The 27,872-nt window shown below is 37.6% G+C and overlaps 1 protein-coding gene across 3 annotated transcripts in view; it reads left to right on the top strand.

The window, feature by feature from the left end:
- LOC120422283 (uncharacterized) overlaps window positions 1–27,872 on the top strand; it is a 211,033-nt gene that overhangs the window by 159,957 nt on the left and 23,204 nt on the right. For all 3 annotated transcript variants that reach the window (XM_052710157.1, XM_052710158.1, XM_052710159.1), the window contains one exon: window positions 25,488–25,688. In XM_052710157.1, coding sequence (XP_052566117.1) covers window positions 25,488–25,688 — 201 coding nt within the window. The remainder of the gene's footprint in view (window positions 1–25,487; window positions 25,689–27,872) is intronic.

The following is a 27,872-nucleotide window of genomic DNA, read 5'->3' as shown; positions in this document are numbered from 1 at the left end:
CGGGCCTGCATATTCTTGTAGATTCCATCCCAATATTGGCTGAAAATTCATATCGAAAAAAGTGATTTTTCTGTTTACCTTTTTTTGCTTTTTTTCTTTTGGTCGACAAAACAGTGCGCCCGTACACTCAGAATCAGCATTACACATTTTCCAGTTTGCTTTTACACATTTGCATGGGACTTTTGAGTGCAACCAGGATAACACACTTCGTGTTACCAAAGTAATATGAATAATACTGATTCTGAGTGTTTGTTATCTGAACTTCCAAGATGGCGGCTTCTTCGCTACCCCCTGGTCGCAGCTGAGATTACTGACTTTACAATGTAGAATGGCTCAATAATTTCCTCAAAAAAGTAATATTTTCCTCGTTTATAAACTAAATTCACTTGAGTACAATTTCAATTGACTGCAAATAATGCAAAAATGCATTAACATTAACAAAAACATAGCAAAAACTTGTTTAAAAAATATTTTTTTGAACGATAGCTTAAAATAGTACCTTTCCACATGTGAACTCTGATTTCGTTTTGTTTACCTTCACAGCTGATTTTGTTATTTTCTTTCGCGCGTAAAATCGTACCCCTACGATGAAGGACAGTCAGACATTGGTCTGATGTCGTTCGTTCGGAATGTTTTGTGCAGTGAATGGATGGTCCAACGTTCTGCTACTGTCATCATGATTTGTGAAGTGGCGCTATCTAGGCGGATGATGCACACCCTAGCTCTTTTCAACGTATCTTGGTTTGAATTTTTACACACGTTTTTCGATGCTTTTTGTTCAGTGATGTACATCTGTTCTCTGTGGTATAAGGGTCGCTTTTTATCGTTGAATTTTGTATAGGAAAAACCACAAAAATGGGAAAAGCTAAAATTTCTAAATTCCACCAAAAGTTGGCGTTAAATGTGTCATTGTCAAGTGTCAGATTCTTAATTATAATTTCATGACAAACAACTTTGTTAAAGACCGCAAAACGATCCGAGTTAACCCTGAGAAGTTATTAGCGATTTAAAGAAGACATTTTTGTGTGAAAAGATTTTTTTTCACCAACTATAAAAAGACCACCAACTATAACGACCGTCCGAGATAGTAGCTCAGTGGTAACGCTTCCGCCTCGTAAGCGGTAGATCGGGGTTCAAATTCCGGCTCGGACCAACACAACTGGTTATCTTTTCCCTTCTGGATTCGATTGCTTAGTAAAGGGAAGGTAGTGTATCGTCACAAACTGGACCTTATCACGACACCTTAGGAAGACAACCTATGGAATGCTATCTTCTGAGTTGAACAAACATAACATTGTGAATTATTCAATAATTATTTATTTTCTGACGTAATTTCTTCAATTTGCACATATTTTTATTAAATTTGTAAGAAATTATCAAAGTCACCAAATTAAAAGAGTGGAAGAGGGGTTGTAAAAGAGTTTTTAACGTTTAGAGCTGATTAAGAATCTAACAATAGAGAGACTTGAGACTTCATCTAGCTTTAAATGCTCTTTTAGAAGACATTTCTTGATATTTTGATGCAAGTACTTGAAGCCCAAATTTGTGAGGCACTGTGTAATTTATTGAGTTATTTACTCAACAAACATAATATTGTTTTCTTAGTAAGACAAATCTTGACTGATCTCGACGTGCACAGCCTCTAGAATGAAGTCCACATCCTGCCAAAGCACTTAGTGTGACACTAAGGGTCCTCATTTCCGACGTTGCAGGTCCGGCCCAGTCGTCTGTTCGTGACGGTCACTCAGCACGTATTTCCGCTTTGTCTGATTTTACCCTGAGAGTCCGCAAAATGCTCCACTGTCGTCCATATGTCATTGCACCTATAAAATGATAAACCAGAAAGTCCCCCTCTCTTCCAGTGAGTCTAATTTTATCCTGCAGCCAGCATCCAATTTGTCCCATTATTCGGTCAGACGACACATCCCGCTCCTCTCCAGGATGGTTGGGATTGTTCAGACAGGACCCCGAGGGCCAAAAACTTCCTGCACCGCAAAACCGCCCAAAGCTACATAACTTGCCGGGATTGTTGTTGTAGGGGACATCTCAACATGACTGGATGGCCAACCCGGGACGACTGTTTATTTTGGGAGGCGCCCAGAATCAACAACAAAGTGATAATCATGTCTGGGAAATTATGCAAGTCACACTCAGTCACGGTCACACTTGGACAGCCTGTGCCATATCGTTCTCGGTGGGCATCTCCGCCAGGGCGCGCTTTTCCCGGACGTTTATTTCGCAAACACATTTGTGCTGGGCATCACGCGGGTGTGTTTGTGGGTGTGTGAGTTTATTTCTGTCACACACTCACATAATTTTAGCTGCTTGTTGTGTTGATTAGCAACATTGAAGCAACAAATTCAAGCTATGATAACGGAGAAGTTGTGTCCAATTTTGTTGTTAAAAAGGCAAACGTGTGTACATATTCGGAACACCCACAAATTTGGAACACTTTTGTAATAATATGTCGATAGCAAACAAAATGCATATTTTCTGGTGACCCTACTATTTTAAGGACCTTTATTTTTTTGCATTCTCTTGCTATTTCACTAGTTAAAGTAGTACTAGTACTACAACAAACTGCCTTTCAAGACTAATTCATTCGAATCAGCAAAACACTGTCTCCAAGTTGCCTGTTCCATGATTGTGGGATATTATTGTACCTCCCACAGCTGTGGAACACCTTGTAACAGTACGGGAGTCGTACGATGCGCAGCAAGGTGAACCGAGGTGGAGGAGAACCAATGCAATGCAGAAATGCCAACCTTTCTCGGCCAGGTTCTGCAGGAAGAAATACCCAATGCCAACACACTACCCTTCTTGAAACACTCCCGCTTTTGCGCCAGTGTGGCCCCGATCGCCACACTGCGGAAGGTCTGTTACGAGCCCGACTAGTTCTGCTCAGGGTGGGTTGTGGAACAATCGCAAATGTACAACGGCAAAGATACCCAAAAATCTACAGCAAAATCGAAATTAAAAGTCAAAACCAAATTGCACTCAATAATGCAACGAATAAACAAACTGTACTTGGGGAATGAACATGATTTTTATTGCCCTGGCAAAATGCATCAGGGACGACTTGGGGAGCTTAATCTAGCTGATCTGACCTGATTTATGTCGCTTGTCGTTCTTCTCGCTGCCGCTCGTGCGGTTGATGTTCGCGTGGCCGCTCGATGCTCGTGCAGCCGCTGGCAGGAACTCGGGCGAACCCCACAGCTGCGTACACAGAAAAAAATAATGTAAATTTGGAAGCTTTAATTTTGGAAGGTTGAATATTACCTCTTTTATGATGTAATTTTACCTCAATTTAGACTGAAAAAGTGACATTACACCAGAAAAGTGGTAAAATTACACATTTCCAGAGGTAAAATTACACCTTTTTTCTGACATAAAAGATGTACCCCTTCCCAGATGTAATATTACCATGATTTTTTTTTCTGTGTACGCCGTCTGCTGTTCGGCGTCTTGTCGTCAGATGACTACGTACAGGACGAAGAGATGATCACGTGGCCGGAACGGCTCTGCGCTTGTCGACGGCCTTCGGTGGTGAGCGGGTGATGTCGATCACCGCCCAGATGTTGACAACGAGACCGGTTGGTCCCGCAGTTGAAACACGTGGCCTGGAGCGTCCGAACGCTTCCCGACGGCCTTCACAAGTGAAGAGGTGGTCGTCAACCGCCACGTGGTTGTAGATGGCTCACGCGGCTTGTCCCGCGTGTTGATGTTGAAAACCCACGAGGCTGGAATGTCCGAGCGTTCCTTGAAGGCCCGTGCTGATGGTTGATCGTGGTAGTTGTTCGTCCCCCACGTGGTTGTAGCTGGCGTGAGGCACGAGGTGAAATGTCGCAAGGCAGTGCGCCCGGGTTGGCTCCAGCAGGATGTTGATGGCACTGCGGAGTCCTGTTCACACGATAAGATGGCGTACACGTGTGTGTCGAGCTTGAGTGCGTGCGTGTGTGCGGATTGCGGATGTTGCCCAAGTGCGCCGGACGCGGCGTCGGCGTCGAAGACGGAGGACGTCAAATGGATCGCACCCGTCCGGTGACGATCGCGATCGCTGCTCACAAGCAGCGGTTCCCCAAGATTTTACAGCCGCCGGTGGTTCCCTTTTGCTCGGGGTTTTGGTGCGCCCCTACGGGTTGACCACTACCAGACGTGAAGTACGCACCCCTGCGGAGTGGCCGTAAATCACTTTGTCGGGCAGGCGACCAGTCGAAACTGGATTTCCCCTGCAGGCTGCGCCCTTAGCTCGGAAACCGTGGCTGTGGTTTCCTACGGGCTTGTCGACGTCCTCGCTTACACCACGTGGTCAGCGACCAGGTGCTGTCCGACGCTACGAATGATCGCGCGCTCCGGTAGATGCTGTCCGGAGTTCGGGCCGGCGAAGATCGCCGCGTGGTTTGCTGAGAATAAACCAAAGAGAAAAACCTTCTCCCTGAAGGTTTTCTTCAGGCAGAAGAACGACACAATTAGTGAACTGACCCTAACTTTTCATGGCCACTTTTACCTCTTTTCCGCTTTTAGCTACTCAAAGTACGTAATGTACTGGTTTGCGTTGATGAGTAGAGGACTGTTAAGCTGACAAAGGAGTGGTTTAGTTTCGCAGGTCAAATTTCTAGAACAGCGTACAATACTCACTGCTGTTGTCCTATTGAGAGCACATGCAACGCTCTAGTTAATTCGCTTGCTTAGGTGTCGCCTAAGGTCTCACTCTGCTATAAGATAGCCACTGCGATCACGATCGCTCTTCGCACTGACTCGCACAACTTACTTTCGCTCGACGGGTTTGTTCAAAGGTTTGTACTCGCGCACGGTTGAGATACAATTGAACTTGACCTTCGTATCGATCGTGCCTCGAGCCCTTTCGTCTCGGATGGTCAAAAGGAGATCGATGCGTTGTCCAGTTGTGATTGGTCCACGTAGCAGATCGTAGATCGGCAAGTATTAGTGATGACCGTTTCGAAATGGGCAGGGTGTGGCAAGGATAAATTTTCTCACAGGGTCAGGCCGAGTGGCGGGCAAGACGATATCAGATCGATTCTCCTAACACCTCGATCTGAAGCGCAGTATGTAAAGGTTACAACCTGAATTCAACTGATATGTTTTTCTTTCAAAATTTGATATAAAACGTAAAAAATTACAGTCGGTCAATTCATCAATCGAAAGATCTCAAGAAAAGCTTTCTCATGAAGGTAAAAGCAAATCATTGTGTTCAATTATCGATTTCCTATGTTTTTTGAACGCTGGCCGATCTGTAAACTGTTCCGAATATGAGGTATGACTGTAAACAAAATACTTTTTTTACTGTTGTTTCAACTCAGATTCAATCTAAATAACAAGAATCGTTATAAATATATCCATGAAGCGTTTAATTAATGTTACTAAAGTGTATGTTACTTCCTATGTTGTAGTACCGTTAAACGGGGTGACTTTGATAGCCGGGGTGACTTTGATAGGTTTGCGATTTTTCTGCAAAATGAAGAGTACAATTAAAATACGTACGGAATGGTTCAGAATCATACTGACCATGGTAGAGAAGTGTTCAAAGTACCTCAAGAAGAACTTTGCATAAAATTTTGAAATGTTTAAAAAGTTCGTTAACTATAATTAAGAAAATGTTGACGAAAGTCATTATTTAAAACTTCTCAAAGTGTCATGATTTTCTCAATGAACATGATTTTGAATTGGAAAACGGAATGCATTTTCGGGTTCTTTGGACAATTTTCCACTAGGAGAATGTTAAATAAGTTTGTAAATAATAAAAATTATGTGTCCTTGAAACACAATTAAAAAAAATCTCCAAATTTATAAGCAATTTCAGTTGAACAAATTTCATGTAAAATGTGAAAACTTGTGCAAAATGCAATATAAATTGATAATTTTATAAACAAAACTAGTTTTAACAAATTTCAGGCAAAATTACTACTTTTCAACAATTTTATGTTAAATTTATTAGTATTTTGATAAAAAGCTTATAAACTTAGTTAACTAAATATAAACATTGATTTTTTTTTCTTAAAAACTGTATCAGCTACTTTAGTTATAGTACATTTAACGTACAAATAAAGTTTGAACATCTTAAATATGATTTTAACAAGAAAAACTATGACTATCAAAGTCACCCCGGAAATTAAACTAAGAATTTTTAACGTAACTATTTTTCTAAACACTATTGAAAAAAACTTTTTTTCCAAAATAGTGCATGGACTTTATGTGGCCTACCCCAGTAAATGTTTTAAAAATAATAATCTTGAGAAAAACCTTACCTGTTGGAAAATATTTCAAAAACAAATTGAAATCCTATCAAAGTCACCCCGGTTTACGGTAGGTAACATTATTTCATGGCAAATTTAACTCCCCATTTATATCCAATATCCAATTTTATAATATTCCAAGAACTGTGTTTAAGTTAACGGATCAAAAAATATGCATCCAAAATATGGAATCATGTGCACTGCAATTATACTTCACACATTTACATCTCCTCAAAATAACAGAACAAAGAACTAACGTGCCGAGAAATTGGTTTAATTCCGAAAACAAACAACATCCTCCAATGAGAACTCCCTATCTTTCCCTCAACCACTGAAAAACACAATGCAATCATTTCCCATTTCCACAGTTTAAAAAATCTCCTGTTCTGTTGTTACTCTCACCCAGACTGAGGCAAATTGCACACCAGAGAAGCGAAACCTGTTTTGGTTGAGAGAAAAAAAAGGATCGAAATAAAACACCCGGGATGGCCCCCCCTCTTGGTACCATTGTACTGTTACGTTCCGATGCTAAATGCTCCTACTTTGAGTGCAATGGAATATGTGCATGGTGCAAGGATGAAATGTGAATGCTTTAGAATGAGAAAGCACGAATGAAGTATTTTTTTTTCGGAATTTGATGTACATTTTTAAGATAAAGCACTGTCTTACTATAGACAACAGTTGAAAATTTCTTTAATAATGCCCAATCACACCCCATTTCACCCTTTGCTCCAACCACTGTTGAACGTTGAAAGACTACACGAGAAAACTAAATAACGGAACAGGAAATAAAGTAGTAATCCCGTAAGTGGCAACGTTCTGCTGAAACCATTCGGTGGATCAGTGTTTCCATGAACTCGAACAAATCCGCTCAAACTTGCTAAGGGAAAAATGGGTCTATTTGAAAACCAGCGTACTTTGAATTAAATTTATTCTTCACAAAATTTAAAAAGGAACTTTAGAAAAACTCGTTATCCCAACCTACAATGATTTTGGATCTGTCGGGACCCGTGGTGTACGGGTAAGCGAACCCAGTTGGCCTGGGTTCGATCCCAGAAGGTCCCGGTGGCATTTTTCGAGACGACATTTGTCTGACCACGCCTTCCGTCGGACGGGAAGTAAATGTTGGCCCCGGTCTAACCTAAAGGGTTAGGTCGATAGCTCAGTCCAGGTGTAGGAGTCGTCTCCCTGAGTCCTGCCTCGGTGGAGTCGCTGGTATGCAGTTGGACTCACAATCCAAAGGTCGTCAGTTCGAATCCCGGGGTGGATGGAGCCTAAGGTGTAAAAAGAGGTTTGCAATTGCCTCAACAATCAAGCCTTCGGACAACTAGTTTCGAGTAGGAATCTCGCAATCAAGAACGCCAAGGCAATGCTGTAGAGCGAATAATTTCATTTATCAAAATTTGATTAATAACTAACAAATAAAATATTGCAATCAAATCTTTTCCGAGAAATCATCCAATAAACAGCTTCCTTCTGTAAGTTAAATTTTGATGAAAATTCAATTATGACCAAAAATCTAATTGAAAAATAATAACAAACCCAACACAACCAAATTCAACCCAATCATGAAGGGAGTGGCGGTGAAAGCTCACAAAATTAAGCGCCAAAACTGGCTCCTGTAAGCTGGGATTTTCAATTTCGAGGAAAACTGTTCGGTTGGAAAATTACCTCCACCATCGCACGAGTTTTATGATTTCTGTGCTACCTACAAGCACGACATACACACAGACTCGTTCGCTGGCACACTGACACAGTGCTCGATTGTGGTATTCGTTTGATGCTTAACACGTGCTCTGCTCGCTCTGTGCACGGTTCATAAATAATAGTACTTTAGCTATGTGAAGCTTTCGGATGGAAAATGAGGAATAGTGTGATCGAGGGAATATTTGTGATTTACTGTTGTAACTATGGTGTAATCATACAATAAATATGCAAGCTAAAGTTAACAAATAACAACAAAAAAAAACCACCTAAAAAGAAAAAAAAAGTTCAATAAATTATGAGACTAGGGTGACGATTCTCGAGATTTTCAATTTCCCGAATATCGAAATTAGAACTCGCAATGTAAACAATTACAAGCAAGTTTTGTTTGGTTGATCATTAGGGTGACAAGAAAAATTGAAAATTTCGGAAAATCGCAACTGGATCGATTCTTTAGGCAAAAACAAGTAACTGTGCCAATTTTGAGCCAAATCGGTTAAGGCTAAGGGGTCGCTTTTCATCGTTGAAGTTTATATGGGGAAAATCGCAAAAATGTATGGGGAAAAACATCGCTTCAGGATTTTTGCAGCAGATGGCGCAGGTCTCGCCCAAAAATATCCAAGTGTGAGATTCTTGTAGGAAATTTAATTACCTACAACTTTGTAGAAGGGTGCAAGACGATCCAAGCTGATCCTGATGAGTTTTTAGCAATGCGATGAAAAGAAATCGGCTTATATACTTGAAAGTATACAAGGGGTATACAGGAAGTATACAGTATGTAAAAAAAGTATTTACACCCCTTGGGCACTATGCACATTTTGTGATGAAACATGTAAAAAAATTAAAGTTTGACAGGAACCTAGTACTACGTTTTGTTCAAAAACTCATGCCAAACATTTTGCTACAAAAAGCTCATGAAAAGATGATTTCTATAAAAAGTTATATAACAAATACTGTGTGTGTGTGTGTGTGTGTGTGTGTGTGTGTGTGTGTGTGTAGTCCAATCCAATACCCGCTAACCGGTAGCGAAATTATGGGAAAGTATAATTTGTATCAGACTGTGTACATGCCGAATGCTGATACAACTTATCTCAGTCCCGGGTATTAGGTGGTGATAGCCCTCGCGCTGCTTCCAACGACCCATTTCAGAATGACAGAGCTCCTTGCGGTCCAATTCCGAGGTCGCTGGGCATTGTTCGGCCCCGCCTAAACATAGAAGCAAGCATCTGAAGGAAACTCGATCTATATTTAGACTTCCAATCCCCTCAGGCAAATCAGGGATCAGCGCGTATTTAATAATATAAGAAGAAGAGATAACATGTTTCAACACTACGGATCAATTCACTGCTAGAGTTTAAACCTTCTGATGGCCGACTGCTTAGCGTCCCAGACCACCACCAATCCAAAGGTGTGAGTTCGAATCCCACCTGATTCATTTTAGTTTTTATTCATATTCAAATTCCTGATTCCAAATTTCAAAGGTACCGACCGGGATTTGATCCCTGAACCTTCTGCTTGGGAGACAGAAGCCGTAACCATTAAGCCACGGAGCCGGTTGAATGGGACGTGGTTCTCTGTATGGCTTTTTGCGAGATGAGAGCAGAGGACAACAATCATCTCAACGTTTCCACTTTACCCGGGCTAACGACCGGCAGTTCCAGTTCACGATGATTTCCCTTCATATGTTAAAAACCACTTATGATTTTGGCACATATTCCGTTTGTCAACGTTTCCTGTCATTACTGGCGGGACAAATCTACGTGGAATCAGCTGTGCAGACCTCATGTGTGACAGGAATGCAGGTTGAGCGACTCCCACGGGCTCCACACAGGCACCGCACTACTGATGCCATTATTTAATTATACTGACCAATCACCCCATGCACTCGAACAGCAAAAAAAAAAGAGACGAAAAATAACACGAAAAAACAGGACTGCGCGTCCACACAGGCACCGCACTACTGATGCCATTATTTAATTTTAATGACCAATCATAAAAAGTTATATAACAAATACTATTACGAAAATAAAAAAGGCGCAAAAAAGTATGTACACCTTTAAAAAAATTAACATAAATAATGTTATTTGTTGACAAATCACCATAAATCCAGTCTCCCAACTCCAAATAGGCATCCTTGACTGATTAAAAAAAGAATTTGGATTGAATATAAAGTTTACTAACTACTTAGTATAAAAGTTTATATAACTCTGGAAATTCTATATAAAATTTATCTAAACTTTATTTTGCAAACTTTAATTTCAACTAAATGTTAATATATTACCATATAATTGCTAAATAAACATTTTGGAGTGGGTATAACACCGTTTTGGGGGTATTTGTATCGATAGAATAGATTTTTCGTTGGAATTTCGTACCAACCCGAAATTACGTCGTAGGAAAATCCGCCGGCATCCGAACCGGTCCACGATTCACAAGTCAACCTATGTGGAATCGGAAAGGGCATAACATTTCCGATCTTTTGATACCCAAACATCTACGTTTTCTTTAAAACCTACGTTTTTAAATACCTGGGCAAAAAGTAAGTTTGATCCACGAGAACAAAAATTACGAAATTCCATACATTTTTGGCAGGTTGCTCAAACGAAACCAGAACAACGTTTTTGCTTAGGTATTTAAAAACGTAGGTTTTAAAGAAAACCTAGATGTTTGGGTATCAAAAGATCGGAAATTTTATGCCCTTTCCGATTCCACATAGGTTAACTTGTGAATCGTGGACCGGTTCGGATGCCGGCGGATTTTCCTACGACGTAATTCCGGGTTGGTACGAAATTCCAACGAAAAATCTATTCTATCGATACAAATACCCCCAAAACGGTGTTATACCCACTCCAAAATGTTTATTTAGCAATTATATGGTAATATATTGACATTTAGTTGAATTAAAAGTTTGCAAAATTAAGTTTAGATAAGTTTTATATAGAATTTCCAGAGTTATATAAACTTTTATACTAAGTAGTTAGTAAACTTTATATTCAATCCAAATTCTTTTTTTAATCAGTCAAGGATGCCTATTTGGAGTTGGGAGACTGGATTTATGGTGATTTGTCAACAAATAACATTATTTATGTTAATTTTTCGAAAGGTGTACAAACTTTTTTTGCACCTTTTTTATTTTCGTAATAGTATTTGTTATATAACTTTTTATAGAAATCATCTTTTCATGAGTTTTTTGTAGCAAAATGTTTGGCATGAGTTCCTGAACAAAACGTAGTACTAGGTTTTTGTCAAACTTTAAATTTTTTACATGTTTCATCACAAAATGTGCATAGTGCCCAAGGGGTGTAAATACTATTTTTACATACTGTATAAGAAAATATATTTTTCTAGAAAAATCACGAAAAATCAGGATCAACTCGGATCGTTTTGCATCCTTCGACAAAGTTGTAGGGAATTAAATTTACTACAAGAATCTCACACTTGGACAATTTTGGGTGAGACCTGCGCCACCTAGCAGAAAATTACTGAAACGATGTTTTTACGATTTTTTTTACGATTTTGCTTATGAATCGCACAAATTTGGACTGAAATGTTAGTTATTGGCATTCTTGAGGACTCAAATAAGCTGTTAACATCAAAACAATCGATATTTCATACAAAAATTTGATAGAATTTAAGGAAAGCAAAAACATAAATTTCTGCTTTGCCTTCCTTGTGCTTCGGACGCCCATGAAATATTTCCGATGAAATGTTTCGCATTTTTGGTAAACTTTTAATTTTATTTTATTGTTTACAGCGTTCAAACAAACTTTAAATGAAAGTTGATGTTAGAATTCATCAAATAACACAGTTTTGACATTCATAATGCGATCTTATATTATGGCGAGCGTTAATAATTAGAGTTAACGCGCGCTGATATGACCGCAGAAGAATGGCCGCATGACAGCCGCAGAACAAATTTTTGGCTGTTGTCAAAGGTTGCCTTGAGTTTTCTGCTGACTTTTTGGAAAATATTCAAAACAAATCAGGTTGACAGCCAAATCAACGCTGAATTTCAGTCAAATCAACGCTGTGGGGTTGTTGAGTATGCCAAACTGAACCGAAAAATGCGTTTAGTCGACTTTATTTTTTTTCGAAAAAATATTTGTGTTTTAAAAGCGTGTTTCGGTTCAGTTTGGCATGCTTAACAACCCCACATAAAAAAAAATCCGAATAAATTTGCCCGGAAAATGATCAAATTTTCACTTTTCTGAAAATCTCCATATAAAATCCGAGTTTCGTGCTAACTAACTATTTTGACAGCTTGAAACCCCGCCTTACCTTACTAATCTACATACTTTGGGCACAGCCTGAAAATTGAGTGCGACAACTGGCCAAAGGGATTTCAGGTCAGAACGCGTTTGACACAGGAACGAGCTCAACTACCGTAAACATTTTAACTCGGGACTCCGGCAACCACATTCAACAAAACTTCAGGACGATGCACAGAATGGTCAACCAAACAAAACGTGTTCGTTATTGTTTACATTGCTTACTCTCGCGTTTGTTTATTCAAGGTCAAAAATCTCGGAATGTCAAAAATCGGCGTACGCAAGTGAGCACGGCAGCGTCGAAATGCTAGATTGATAAAAAAAAACATGTATAAAATCTGGAGCAACATTTGAAAAGCTTGAAGAACATGTCACAGGAACATAAAAACATAACCTCAATATATTACATGCATGGATGCTGGAAATCATATCCCCAAATCACTAAATTTGAAGCACACAATTGAGGATTATCTTAATGATTTCTCAGTTGGCACAAAACCCTCAACAATCCATCATCCATACAAAACAAGCTTGCCCATCGTTATGAACCAAGCTTGTTATCTCTTCTACCGAAAGAACTCTGAATGGACGAGGCCCCACAAACACAAAGCCCCGCTACAAATGAAGAAGAAGTTCGGCAGCAAGGATAACACAATCGGCGGTGGCTTAACCCCGATTGGGAATCGATTTTCCGGACTCCGGAGTTCCCGTTTGAGCCAACAACAGCCTGCTGTATTATTCATACGTGGGGCACTTGAACAAGGTTCAAGGATTCACGACAACATCACAAAAAAACGTCCTGCTCCTCCTCCTCCTCCTCCATCCCATCACGTGTCCTTTCGATTTCACGACCAACGAGCCAAGATTACCATCGGGAATTCCTGAGGAAGGCGTTCCGTTTAGGGTGGGCACTTGAGTGTCGTTTTTTTGGATTCCAGAGTTTGGCATTACAATCAAATCAATTTAATTTGCTTTTGTTTATAGCTCGTGTTCTAGGGACAACTTTTCCAAAGACTGCCAAATGATATGCTCATTCGGCCAGTGCTGCACTCAGAAAAACTTTCAACAGTAACTGAGTTTCCACCCTGCCTTTCAGTTTGTGGGAAGGAACAGCATAAATCGATATTATGATAATGGGGAAACAGCTGATTGTTACGGTACCCCCCGGTAAAGGGACCAACGTAAAATTTTAGGACCGACCATCAGAGCTAATAGTTCTGTTCGGAAAAGGCAGCCACACTGTCCCATGTGTACACCTTTAACTGCCACTTAGGCCAACCCTCACCACAGTAATTATTCTTCATTTGTCGGCCAAAACGACCACTTTCGATTGTTATGGCCATTCTGTTCACAAAGAGAGAGAAAATCATTCTAGCTGTCAGAAATCTGTAACAATAACGGTCTGCTTTTTTCTGTGCAATCCGAAGCCTTGGTCAAACATATAAACTCTATATTTTAACTGCCCCATAAACCATCACTTGGCCTCACAATTTATTGGCTTTCGAGCAGTTTAGAAGTGCAAACAAAACGAGACCAAAAGTCGAGTCCGGCCACTTTGGGAGCCGCCTACAGTTTCTTGACTCGGCTGGGCCGAGCTGAAAGATATCTTACACCTTCCGACGTGCTCTCCTCTCAAGGCCTTCACGAGGGATTTAACTGGTCGTTAAATATTTATCTATGCGCTTCGTGCAGTGAGGTTCAGATCTTCGTGCGATGCAGCTGGTTGATATGAACACAATGAGGGAAATGGGGGAAAATGCTTGATATTTCATCGTAAACATATCGCACAAAATTTGTTATGAAGCCTAACAAAAGTCAATGATTTAATTTGCCTAAATGTTCACTATCATCAGTATGAAAAAATGTGCATAGGAAAAAAGTAAAATTAAAGGTCAATTTAAAATAAAAATTATAATTACGTATAAAAAAAAGGTGACATTATCTGAATTTAGAAAACATTTTTCAACTGTCTCCATAAACCTCGTGGACACTTTAGGGGGAGGGGGGGACTAAGTGGTTCATTGAGGGTTCAAAAAGAATGTAACCCAAAGACGTCCAACTTTTTCGAAAAAGTGCCCTCGTGGCATCTTAATTTCAATATTTATCAAAACATTTTCAAACGATTTCAAAAACCAAATTATTCGCTCTACAGCATTGCCCTGGCGTTCTCGATTGCGAGATTCCTACTCGAAACTAGGTGTCCGAAGGCTTGATTGTTGAGGCAATTGCAAACCTCTTTTTACACCTAAGCTTCCATCCACCCCGGGATTCGAACTGATGACCTTTGGATTGCTAGTCCAACTGCCTACCAGCGACTCCACCGAGACAAGACCCAGGGAGACGACTCCTACACCTGGATTGAGCTAACGACCTAACCCATTGGTTAGACCGCGCCAACATTTACTTCCCCGTCCGACGGAAGACGTGTTCAGACAAATCTGGTCTCGAAAAATGCCACCGGGACCTTCTGGGATCGAACCCAGGCCAACTGGGTGAGAGGCAACCACGCTTACCCCTACACCACGGGTCCCGGCAAATGTTCAAATTTATTTAAACACTTTGACAACATAATAGGATATATCTTCAATCATTTGTATTTGACTTCCTAATTTCGTTTAAAAAAAAATTTTGACTGCTTTTGCAAAATAACAAAACTAAGATTTAAGTTTCAAATCTTAATTACAAATGTTTAATAAAAGCTATCACAAAATATTTCATGAATTGCAACAATCATGCCACTGCAATTCTTTTTTCAAAATATCAACAAAATCATGAAAAGATACTTTTTCCAAGAGTGTTGTAGCTATTTTTTGTGAGAAAAAAAGCTAAGAGTGCTCATTTTGATTAAAAATACAAAACTAAACGTTAATCAACGCAACCTTAATACTTAACAATCGATAGTACAAGAGTTTTCAATGTCTATTCAAAGAATATTTTTTAGCCCCCTGAGTTGTCAGAAAACTGTAGAAGGGGAGTGGGTTTTTTATGTTAGCTGTAAACTGACTTTTTATTATCCCTGATATTTAAAATGGATTTTTTTATTTACAACGTGATCTTTTTCGAAGGGTTTCATTATTTAAGAAATAGCAATACATCTTTTTGTTACATATGAAAAATTTAATAAAAATGTCGGCTGCCGATCCCTATGATGCTATGAGACGCGGGTTCGATTCCCGCCTTATCCACTGAGCTTCTATCGGATGGTGAAGTAAAACGTCGGTCCCGGTTTCTCCTGTCTCGTCAGAGGCGCTGGAGCAGAAATCCCACGTTAGAGGAAGGCCATGCCCCGGGGGGCGTAGTGCCAATAGTTTCGTTTCGTCGCTGTTGTCACTTTGACTAAAATAATTAGACCCGTATTTTTTTATTGTTTGGCCATTAGGGTCACCGTGCTAGGGTGGTCCCACTCTAATTTTGAACCCGATCCGAGCACTTTTATTGTTGGCCTTGCTGTTTTCGTGGGGAATTGCTGTATTATAATATTATATTTGATGTTTTAGTTTTGCTACAATCAGCAATTTTTTCCATAATCAACCAGAAGATTTTCTGCTGGTTTCGAAAGACAATGTGCTGGTTTTATTTCGCTGACGCCTGTTTTTTCCGAAAAATTTCGCCAGTTTTTCTGCTGTCAGATTGTTTTGGCAGAAATAAACGAAAACAAACCAGCCGAACTATGTTTAAATTTCGTCCAGCTGCTGGTTTTTGGAAGATTTTTTTTTTGCAAATCAGCAAAATCCAACCAGGAAAATTTCTTTGCTGATTTGGTTATGGATTCCCTTTCCGTATATACTTCAATTTTAAGTTAACGCGATTTATTATCCAGCAAATTCAATTTTTGTGTTTTTCTGTACATTTGTACCTTACAATTAGATAAATTAGTTAAGTTTTCTAAAGTTTAACCTTTAAATGAAATTGAAAATTTTGTTACTTGGTTTCACAGAGATTAACTTAATCCGTTTCATATTATATTTGTTTTAAAGTATGATAACTAGTCATCATGGTATTTTTTATATTATTTATTTTATATTTCAAGGGCTAGATAGGCCATTGCAAATATTTTTCAAAGTTTATTTCTAATTCAAAGACTATCATAAAGATCTAAACAATGTTTGCTGATCGCTCACATTTTTATTTAAATAAACCATTCTTACTAGAGGCTAAAAAAGAGCGAACTGCTCAAAGAGCCGGTTTACAGAAAAGAGCGAACGAACCGTGGCTCACAAAAAAGAACCGCGGTTCTTATTAAACTCAGGTCTTTTGAAAGAACCGATTAATTTTTATAAGCATTGAAATTTTTGAAATTGCATTTTCAATTCTCAAAAACAAATTTAATTCTACATTTTTTGGAAATTCAATAAATTATATTTATAACAAAAATCATGCCATATTGAAATTGAAAAGTAAATAATTTTCTATACAAAATGAAATAAACTTTCCATTGTAGCTAGATTAAAGTGTGGATGCCATTCAATTACTCGAATAATAAGTTTTGAGTAGAAATCTTGACTTAGAGACCACCAAGACCTATGGTTTTCAGGGGCATCTTCTCGTTTTCAGTTTTTTTTTATCAAATATGGCCGTTAAAAATATTTTTCAAAGTTTATGTCACCCCTCCTTTTAACAATCGGTCCGAAAAATCAGGGGGCAAAACAATATTTTTTCAAAAAACTTCCAAATTTAATGGAAATAGAAGTCATATCAACTGAAAACAAATTAAAAAGCATTTTGGGATCGATCAAAAATATTTTGAATTTTTGTGAAATTCCGTTGCACAGTAATGCAAAAAGTTTTTTTTCGGCTTAAAAAAAGTTCATCAATACTTCGATATTTTGAAAACTAATGATTGCAATACAGATGGAGATGTGTAAAAAGTATTTTAAAACTCTTTCTTTTTCATCAAAATGTTTATACCAAAGCTTGTAATTTTTTTAGTAGAGTTGGGACATAAACTTCAAAAAATATTTGGTTCGTCCCAATTTACAAAAGTCCAATCTGAAATGACTTACAGCATGGCCCATAAAAAAATGCGACATGTGCATTTTTTCACAGAAAAAGTGGTGCCATTCTTAAATTTATTTAACAATCAGATTTTTTATGTATTATGGTGTTAGTTTAGTATGTTTTGAAGATATCGTCATGATAGTTTTTTGCAGTTCACCAAAACTGTGTACAGGCGGTCTACAATTATGAATGTATTTTTGGAACAATATTTACCCTAATTAAATAATTTTTATTTCAAAAACGAAACAGTTTAAAATATCCAACTATGTGCCGAAAGCATCATTAGAAGTCCTTCTAAAATACGCCCAATCAAGAAGTTTTTTTTAATTTTGTTAAAATTGGTAATTTGTGTGAAAAATGCCATTTTGGTTATTATTTTGTGTGATTCTGTCGAAATAAATCAATAACTTAAAACCGTTGTCGATGGCTCAAAAGCGTACCCAGCGGCTTTATATTGTTAAAAGTCACATCAGAGCATCTGTTAGTATCAATTACAATCATTAGTAGCATTTATTTTTTGCGTTGAAACATTGCAGGCTCCAAAAAATCCCAAAAAATGATGCATTTTCAGAATCGGGATATTTTTGAAAAGTTCACTATTTTACTATAACTGGTAAATAGAATGCGTAAAATTCGGTGGAACTAACTCTTACAACTCTCAAAAACAGTAACCTTGAAGGCTGTATACTTTTTAGTCCATAAAAATACCATAATAGGCTATCCAGATCGACCAACATGAAAAAAACTATGTTTTTCTTTATATGGCCTGAGCGTAGAGCAAATTGGCAAATTTATAATTTTCAATGAGCTATAACTTATTGTATGCTAAGGGAATACTTTTAAATGCATTGATTGTTTGTTTTGAACCTATTCAACATGTACACATGCTACATACATCATAAATAGTAAAAATAGTCCCGATTTACACCTAATAATAATGTCGCATTTTTTTATGGGCCATACTGTATAGAATCACAGGATTTTTGAAATAAAAACCCTTTTCATCGCAGTTTTGAAAAAGAGCGAAAGAGCCGTTCAAAAGAGCGGCACTTTTTAAAGAGCGAACGCAAATGAGCGGCTCCGAAAACAGAACGGTTTTGCCCGCCTCTAATTCTTACACAGTGCTCGCTTTAACCTACAAAGAAACAGTTTCGCAGGCAGAACCCGGAGGTTGGCCTCCAAGGTGGCCACAAGTGTTTCCGTCCTTCAGCCGGATTTTGCAGCATACAAAAGTCATAAAGATTCGTTTTGTATGAGTGAGGGGGGGGCACTTTTTCCCAATGTGCTTCGGCATGGAATGCCAACTGTGGTGGGAAGCAGTCGTTAGTGATGAAATATAGAGTACATTCTACTCCGGGGGCAAACGCTTTGAAGTGCAAAATGAACAAATCTTCAAGGTCGGGGAGATTCGGGATTGGGAAGATCTGACACCCCCTGTGGGACAGTTGGTTGGTGTGTTGGCGATTTGAAAGATTTTTGATTTTCTGGGTTGATCAATTAAAAATAATTTGAAAATTCTTTATAATAAATAATTACATTTCATTCTCAATTATAAAGCAGCAAAGCATCGTACTCCAATTGAGCTTAGTTTTTAATGGTGATTTGATGAGCCTGAACTAACAGATAAGGATGCTTTCAAAGCTCTGCCCACTACATATAGCAAATAGAAAACGCAAACACTTCCGTAGCAGACGGAAAAGGTAGCAAGCACGCATCTTTCCTGAACATGTTTGTTTCGCTGCAGTGCTGGAAGGCCATAAATTTCCATTAATTATTTTGCAATTATGGTGGTACTTTACTCTCCAGAGGATAGCGTATTTCTTCCGCAGCCATAAATTGCAGCAGCAATTGCATTAGTGTTTCCTCCTTGAGTGTGCTGTGCACTTATGGTACACTTGCATTGGCAACGATTCGTGCCTTTTTTCATGTTGAAAAATTAAGGATTCTATTTCAATCAACTTAGCTAAAAAAAAAGTTGATTGCCAGAAGTATGTTGAATGAAAAAATATTAGAACATGTTTAGAATGATTCATATTTGATAAAAAGTTGCATATCTAAGGTCAAAAAAATAAAAAAAGAAATCGAATAAAAACGTCTCTATTTGGCTTAGTAATATAACTAACTTAGTTGAAATTAATTTCGAAATAATATCTTGTCTACTCAATCAACAACGATGACATTGCATCACAATCGACCTCACGATTCTAGGAATCACTAACGATGCTGAAAATGTAGTCTACCTTCGGTGGCAGGAAAAACACTCATACACACACACACACACACACACACACACACACACACACACACACACACACACACACACACACACACACACACACACACACACACACACACACACACACACACACACACACACACACACACACACACACACACACACACACACACACACACACACACACACACACACACACACACACACACACACACACACACACACACACACACACACACACACACACACACACACACACACACACACACACACACAAACACACACAAACACACAATACATAGATGCGTTGATACCAATCAGCTCGTACCACAGACCTAAAGCTAGACCCTTTTAATAGAGGTACATGTCAGCTGAGCAGTTCTCTAGGATTTCGGTCATTCGATTTTTTTTGTATTTTTTAATCCGACTGAAACTTTTTTGGTGCCTTCGGTATGCCCAAAGAAGCCATTTTGCATCATTAGTTTGTCCATATAATTTTCCATACAAATTTGGCTGCTGTCCATACAAAAATGATATGTGAAAATTCAAAAATCTGTATCTTTTGAAGGATTTTTTTGGTCGATTTGGTGTCTTCGGCAAAGTTGTAGGTATAGATATGGACTACACTGTAAAAAAAAATGATACACGGTAAAAAAATTTGGTGATTTTTTTATTTAACTTTTTATCACTAAAACTTGATTTGCAAAAAAACACTATTTTTAATTTTTTTAATTTTTTGATATGTTTTAGAGGACATAAAATGCCAACTTTTCAGAAATTTCCAGGTTGTGCAAAAAATCATTGAGCGAGTAATGAATTTTTGAATCAATACTGATTTTTTCAAAAAATCGAAATATTGGTCGCAAAAATTTTTCAACTTCATTTTTCGATGTAAAATCAAATTTTCAATCAAAAAGTACTTTAGTGAAATTTTGATAAAGTGCACCGTTTTCATGTTAAATCCATTTTTAGGTGACTTTTTTGAAAATAGTCGCAGTTTTTCATTTTTTAAAATTAGTGCACATGTTTGCCCACTTTTGAAAAAAATATTTTTAAAAAGCTGAGAAAATTCTCTATATTTTGCTTCTGCAGACTTTGTTGATACGACCTTTAGTTGCTGAGATATTGCAATGCAAAGGTTTAAAAACAGGAAAATTGATGTTTTCTAAGTCTCATCCAAACAGCCCACAATTTTTTACTGTCGATATCTCAGCAACTAATGGTCCGATTTTCAATGTTAATATATGAAACATTTGTAAAATTTTCCGATCTTTTTGAAAACAATATTTTCAAAATTTTCAAATCAAGACTAACATTTCAAAAGGGCCAAACATTCAATGTTACGTCCTTTTAAAATGTTAGTCTTGATTTGAAAATTTTGAAAATATTGTTTTCGGAAAGATCGGAAAATTTTACAAATTTTTCATATACTAACATTGAAAATCGGACCATTAGTTGCTGAGATATCGACATTGAAAAATGGTGGGCTGTTTGGGTTAGACTTAGAAAACATCAATTTTCCTGTTTTTAAACCTTTGCATTGCAATATCTCAGCAATTAAAGGTCGTATCAACAAAGTCTGCAGAAGCAAAATATAGAGAATTTTCTCAGCTTTTTAAAAATATTTTTTTCAAAAGTGGGCAAACATGTGCACTAATTTTAAAAAATGAAAAACTGCGACTATTTTCAAAAAAGTCACCTAAAAATGGATTTAACTTGAAAACGGTGCACTTTATCAAAATTTCACTAAAGTACTTTTTGATTGAAAATTTGATTTTACATCGAAAAATGAAGTTGAAAAATTTTTGCGACCAATATTTCGATTTTTTGAAAAAATCAGTATTGATTCAAAAATTCATAACTCGCTCAATGATTTTTTGCACAACCTGGAAATTTCTTAAAAGTTGGCATTTTATGTCCTCTAAAACATATCAAAAAATAAAAAAAAAAATAGTGTTTTTTTGCAAATCAAGTTTTAGTGATAAAAAGTTAAATAAAAAAATCACCAATTTTTTTTACCGTGTATAATTTTTTTCCAGTGTAGTCCATATCCATACCTACAACTTTGCCGAAGACACCAAATCGATCAAAAAATTCCTTCAAAAGATACAGATTTTTGAATTTTCACATATCATTTTTGTATGGACAGCTGCCAAATTTGTATGGAAAATTATATGGACAAACTAATGATGCAAAATGGCTTCTTTGGGCATACCGAAGGCACCAAAAAAGTTTCAGCCGGATTAAAAAATACAAAAATTAAAATTGAAGAAAAAAGACCGATTTCGTAGAGAATTGCTCAGCTGCGAACAAGTACGTTGCGTCGTTTTTTGTTCCACTCGAGGACATTCAGTTTATCTACTGCTTTGAATATGGAGTTTTTGTTATAGAATGTTACAACAAAAACGTGGACACAATGGTTGATTGCGGGAGGGGATAATTTCTAGGGCAATGTTGGGAAAAGGATTGAATTGACAATAATACTCATTAATACATCATATTCATGTTAAATTGATAATTTCATATATTTGTATTATACATCATATTGAGTCATATTTTAAATCTATAGTTATTTTATCGTATTAAACGATTTATCAAGAACATCGATACTTAACTTTAAACTCACTAACCAAATAGCACCAATCAAGCTTTTATTACCTCGTTCCTCCGCACAATTCCGAGAAAACAATCATCCTCGTCCTGTTTATACTCACAATCCTTACACACTCCCACACCGCAAATGCACGTCATGTCACGTCTGGACTTACTTTATTGTCGCAATAAAGACGCTAGACCGAGAACGAAGCGAAAATCTTTATTTTGAACTGCATTCCGGCACGCTTGTCACAAAGTTATTCTCCAAGAAAATGGCATTTTTCAGAATCGGAAGTATTTTTCGAGCTCAAATATCACGACATAAATCGATAAATAAAAAATAATAATGACGAAGTTTTTCGGTTTTTATTAAATTTTGCATATTTTTTGTGTTATAGAGGAAAAGAAAAAACTTCCATTCAAAGTTTGTGAATTAATTGACGGAGCATTTTTTCGACGATTGTTAAAAGCTCTACCGATTCCTCTTCGTATAACATTTTCCTAGACAAAATTAAATCTTTTTAAAATGGAGCGCCACAAACGCTCGGATCCTCGGAAATTGGTTGCGATTAACCCATTGATACCCGAGCCTAAAGTTGGTGAAAAAATGTGTTTCACACAAAAATGACTTTTTTTAAACGCTAATAGCTTTTCAGGGTCGAGTTTTAAAGCTTTGGTATGTTTTACAAAGTTGTAGAGCATTAAATTTCTAATTAGAATCTCACATTTGGGAATATTTTTATGGAAATAGCGCACCCTGCAGACCAAACCGTAAGAAAATTTGATTTTCCATACATTTTTTCGATGTTTCCCATACAAACTTCACCTTTGAGTATCAATGGGTCAATGTTGACCGATTTTGTTCATATTTGGCCCAGAGTGTGGAGCGAGGTTTTGAGAAAAAGTCCCATATTCTGGCCACCCTACTGAACAGTCATAAATTCAATTTGAAATTACAGTCATCACGACAGTTTTACATTCATGGCTTGCAGTCCATGATAAAACGTTTTACAAAAAGAAATGACAAACATAATTTCGTTCGCTTCGAAAACTCGCGCACGTTGAACACGGCTTTATAAGATGTTCGGCAGGTTAAGCACTCGCTCCAATTGGGTACTAAAGCCCTATGTCAATTTTTATGTACAACGGTAAAAAACACGATTAAAAACCATTTCTGATCACTATTTTTCATTTTAATGCAAAAATTTTTTTTGACAAGACAACATTTTTTCGATGGATCAACTATGGTCCCCTTGGAACGAGCTGTCAAGTAGGAGCTTTTCTGTCAAGAAGGACCGCGAGGTTAATTTTTCAAAATTGATTTAAAAATCCATTTTAAACTCTTTGTGGTCGTACAAAGGGTCATTGTACTCAGAAAAATAAGCTTTATCGCTGTAAACAATAATATCAGCAATCTATGCTTCATTTTAGGACCCAATTAGCTGATTTTCACTTTTTAAACTACTAATTTTGCATAGAAACTTTCTTGCTCACTGCTTATTGAGCTATTTATCACTCGATTTTAGTTGAAAACGCTTTTTCAATGAGCTGTAATTGAATGTCAAAGTGCTGATATGGTAACATTAGAGGCCTACTATGGGGAATTTTCACTTTTAACAAAGTTTCCCAAAACGCTTTCAAATTTTCCTATTGTCAAGTTTCTTAAAAAAATGATCTGGAAAACAATTTTGCGCTAGGAATTGATATTGGTTTAGTATGAAAAAAAATCTTCAAATCTTCAAGGCCTACTACTCTCTAACGCGATGTACTGTTGCAAATTCATGGTTAAGTAAAAAATTTTCTATGCAATACAGGCCTTTCCAACTCAAAAATGTGATATCTCAGGAAATATTCCATTTACATTGAGAATTTATTGTTTAAAAAAACTCTCAGCAATCGAATGCAATTGTCAGCTTCCCCTTAAGTGCTCGTCCAAAAGTTCCCCTACGTCAAAAAATCTTCAAATTTGTATACCCAAAAGTTGACTTTTTGTTAACTTTTCTCTTACCAACAACTCAAAGAAACCCATTTTTTTGATGATACATTTTGAATCAAGATTTGAATGTTTTTCGAAAACAAACATGGCCGCCAAATGGCCGATCGAGAATGATGCCTTTCAGAGCCTTAATAGGTCGATAGTAATCGAACGATCGATCGAGTTCAGATATTGATTTAAGTTGAACAAATGATATCTAAGGATTCTCAACCGACGAGGAATTACTCCTGGACAAAATATTAAATCTTTATCTGCTTCTTTGCTAGAAACATTAAAGCTTTTAATATTTATATTTTTTTGATCAATATGTGAAACAACTCATTTTTGAAACATGAGCAGGTTTTAAGCAGTTTTGATTAGTTTTCAAAACTAAGCTTTACCATCATCTGGGGCGAATCGGGACTACAGTCTGAATAGGGGCAGCAGGTTTAATGCACTTGAAAGTTTAAAATTTTAAAATGGATGCACGATCGAAAAAAGAGGAGAAACACTGATCTTAAATTTAACAAGGTACATGAGAAATTTCCATTGCGTGATAATGTGCATCAACCTCATTTTAGATTTCATTGAAATTGACCAGAGCGAACATAATTCCTGTTATTGGCTGTTGTTGAAAACTGTATGCTTTATTAACAATACATTATAAAAATTAATTAATTAACATGACAAGCGCAATTTAATAAAATATATTACTTTATTTTGACAATCACCAGTACAAAATAATTGTTGGAATATAGAAACACTTTCTCCGCATATTATTTTCGTAGAGACCACCCGCTTATTGCACACCATGGTCCATAGCCACACAATTCAGTAAGCGTGGGATAAGACAGTTTACGATTTGTTTAACATCTACTTTTGTTAATGTTTTTATATCCCTTCCCATTGTAATTTCTTCCACCAAACGACAGCAAACCACACAACGCGCGAAAGAACATTTGATAAGCTTTTATGCAACAAAATTAAATTCTTTAAAGCATTGACAAAAAAAAATCAGTTAGAAAATATTTTATATCAATTGCTAGTTACTCAACAAAATTATTGCTTTCTCAATCCAAAACACAAACACACACATTATTCAACACAACCCGCCTCAAGTTAGACACCTTTTTCTCTAAACTTTTCCAACTATTCAACCTTAAAAAAGCTGTAAATAAGCTAATTGAGTGAATTCTATCCGCTTAAAAAAAAAACAAACTGGTTTACTCTCTTCTTCTCTCTTTCTACTGCTATCAAAGTTTAAATCAGCTTTAGTTTGTAGTATCTTTCTTTCATTTAAATTTGATTTTCACTTCCACCTTTTCTTACTTTTAATCTTTGCCACTCACCTGCCAATCAAGATGAAAAGCTGCCCGTTCTAATCAAATTACATTTTTCTCGTCCTCTCTCGTTTTCGCCGAACGACCCTCTTCCCCCCTTTGTTTCTCCCTTTCCAGCAGCCTTACCACCCCTGGCCGGAAGAGCCCTCGTCGGTCATCTCGGAGCGGTGCACGCGGGCCCGCATCAACTCGGCCATTTTCGTGTCGTCCGAGGGCCGGGGCTTCGACTCGATCGAGTTCATCCGGCGGTACGGGTCGCAGTCGGTGCTGTGCCGGAAGGCGCGCAGTGCCGAAAACGTGTCCGCCTCCGAGCGACAGGTGAGTGGGCAGAGGTGGAGTGCCACGTGCTGGCGGCGTGGGTGATTTTTGAGCGGAATTGTTGGTTTTCCCGCGGGGCGTCCAAATTAGCATCGGCTTTCGGACCGGGAGCTTTGAGAACGGGCGATTGAAAAAAGAAAAAAAAATGGATTGTAGAGCAAGTACAGTGAGTCAAATATTTGTACGTGAAGGTTTTGATGCGCTCTTTCGATTGAATTTTGGCCCGAAACCCGGAACTCAAAGCCTGATTTTTGAGAGCTCTTTTTCTGAAATACTTTTGCGATGTCTGTATCCGCTCTTAAAAAGTTGTGTCTTCCCGGTCGGAAATGGCGGACACAATTCTGGCGTTCGTCTGGGGGCTTGCTCCAGCCATCTGGCAGCATTTCCCCCAGATTTCTACCATGATTTCTGGCGAATATGTCACAAACCGCCCACTCGGAAAATAATCTGGTAAATTTGAGTGTCTGGCGCTGGCGGACGTTTGTCGTGCAGTTCAGACACACTTGGCACACTTATCCTAGACAAGTTTTGCGTAACGCCAGATGAATCTGGCGAAAATCGGGCGAACACTATCAAATTAAAAGAATTCAGTTTTAAACAAAAAGCCATTCGAAAACATGCGCCATAAACATAATCCCGGTCGGAAATGGCGGGCGCATTTCTGGCGTTCGTCTGGGGGCTTGCGCCAGCCATCTGGCAGAATTTCCCCCAGATTTGCCTTAAATTTCTGCCATGATTTCTGGCGAATATGACACAAACCGGTCGGGCACGGTTCAACCGATTGAACCGGTTGATTTTGTTGCCAGACAGCTGGTTGAAATTTTGCCCGATTTTCGCCAGATTCGTCTGGCGTTACGCAAAACTTGGCTAGAATAAGTGTGCTAAGTGTGTCTGAACTGCACGACAAACGCCCGCCTGCGCCAGACACTCAAATTTACCAGATTATTTTCCGAGTGGGAATAGATCGACAAAGTGCACTACCGATACATATTTTTTATGTTAATCATAGACTCAGATAAAAGACACTCATTTCCCCTTTATTTAATTTGAAGAATGTTAATCCAATATGTTTTTCTTAATTCAATATGATTATCTTGCGACCCATAATGTACCTCTGAATTTTAAAAAAGGCATTCGAGGTTTACCCTAAAAAGATTCTCACTGAAATAAGTTAAACAATCCAAATTGGCCCGGAACCGGTTTAGCCCCAGAGGGAAATTTTATGGTGGTAGAGGACAAAAAAACCCACCTCTTACAATTTGACCTCTTTTGTAATTTTTTCCAGTAAACTATTTTTGTATTTTTTTAGAATATTTTTTTTTACAAATGAATGGACCTTGAAGAGGACATTCTGCCGCATCGATTGATGTATAAAACTTGGTACTTTAGTCGAATTTTATGTTTTTATGTTTCATCTCATCCCAAAAAGTTTCCGTACGGAGGGGGGGGGGGGTACGGACAAATATTTGACTCATTGTATACGAGCAGGGTATTTTCATCTCGCTTAGACCACACTGATTTACCTGAAATTATGAGGAGTTGTGAGAGTACTATAAAGCCAATGCAAAATTCAATCTAATTATCAATAAACTTACGTTTTAATAGTCATTTCAATCGGGGGAGCGGTCATGGCAGAATAGTTACGATGTTCGTTTTATATGAGAATGGTCCTGGGTTCGATTACCATCTGTTCCCAACGAGTAAATACTGTGTTGTATTGTTAATGTAATTTTGGTAGATTTTTTTTTTTTCAAATAATTTGTTGACGTCGAACTGTCAAAAATTGATAGTGGTAGATCACGATGGATACTTTTCTACCACAGTTTTTTGGTATGATCAATGTGGTAGATGCTTTGGTAGATTTTTGAACTTTATGGCGGGGTTCGATACCCTTCCTTTGGATTGACAAGCAAAATGCTTTTCACTTTATCTTGGAGCATTGATAGCTTGAGGATATAGTTAAATCCAAGAACCGGACGAGAATATAACTTGAATGCAAGTTGAATTTTAGAACAAAACAAGTTTGCATGCAAAACTGCAGGTGCATTTGAAATTGAATATACATTTCCATGGCAAAATTTCGAGCTAATATTTTCTCTTACTAAATTTAAGTATGCTTTATGAAACTTTCAGGAGTGATTTAAAATCATCTTTTTAGTGGATTTAACAAATTTTCTGTAATAT

The sequence above is a fragment of the Culex pipiens genome, chromosome 3 (assembly GCF_016801865.2).
Source record: "Culex pipiens pallens isolate TS chromosome 3, TS_CPP_V2, whole genome shotgun sequence".
Lineage (NCBI taxonomy): Eukaryota > Metazoa > Arthropoda > Insecta > Diptera > Culicidae > Culex > Culex pipiens.
Note: the sequence above shows the minus strand (reverse complement) of the source record. Positions and strands in the feature narration are given on the sequence as shown.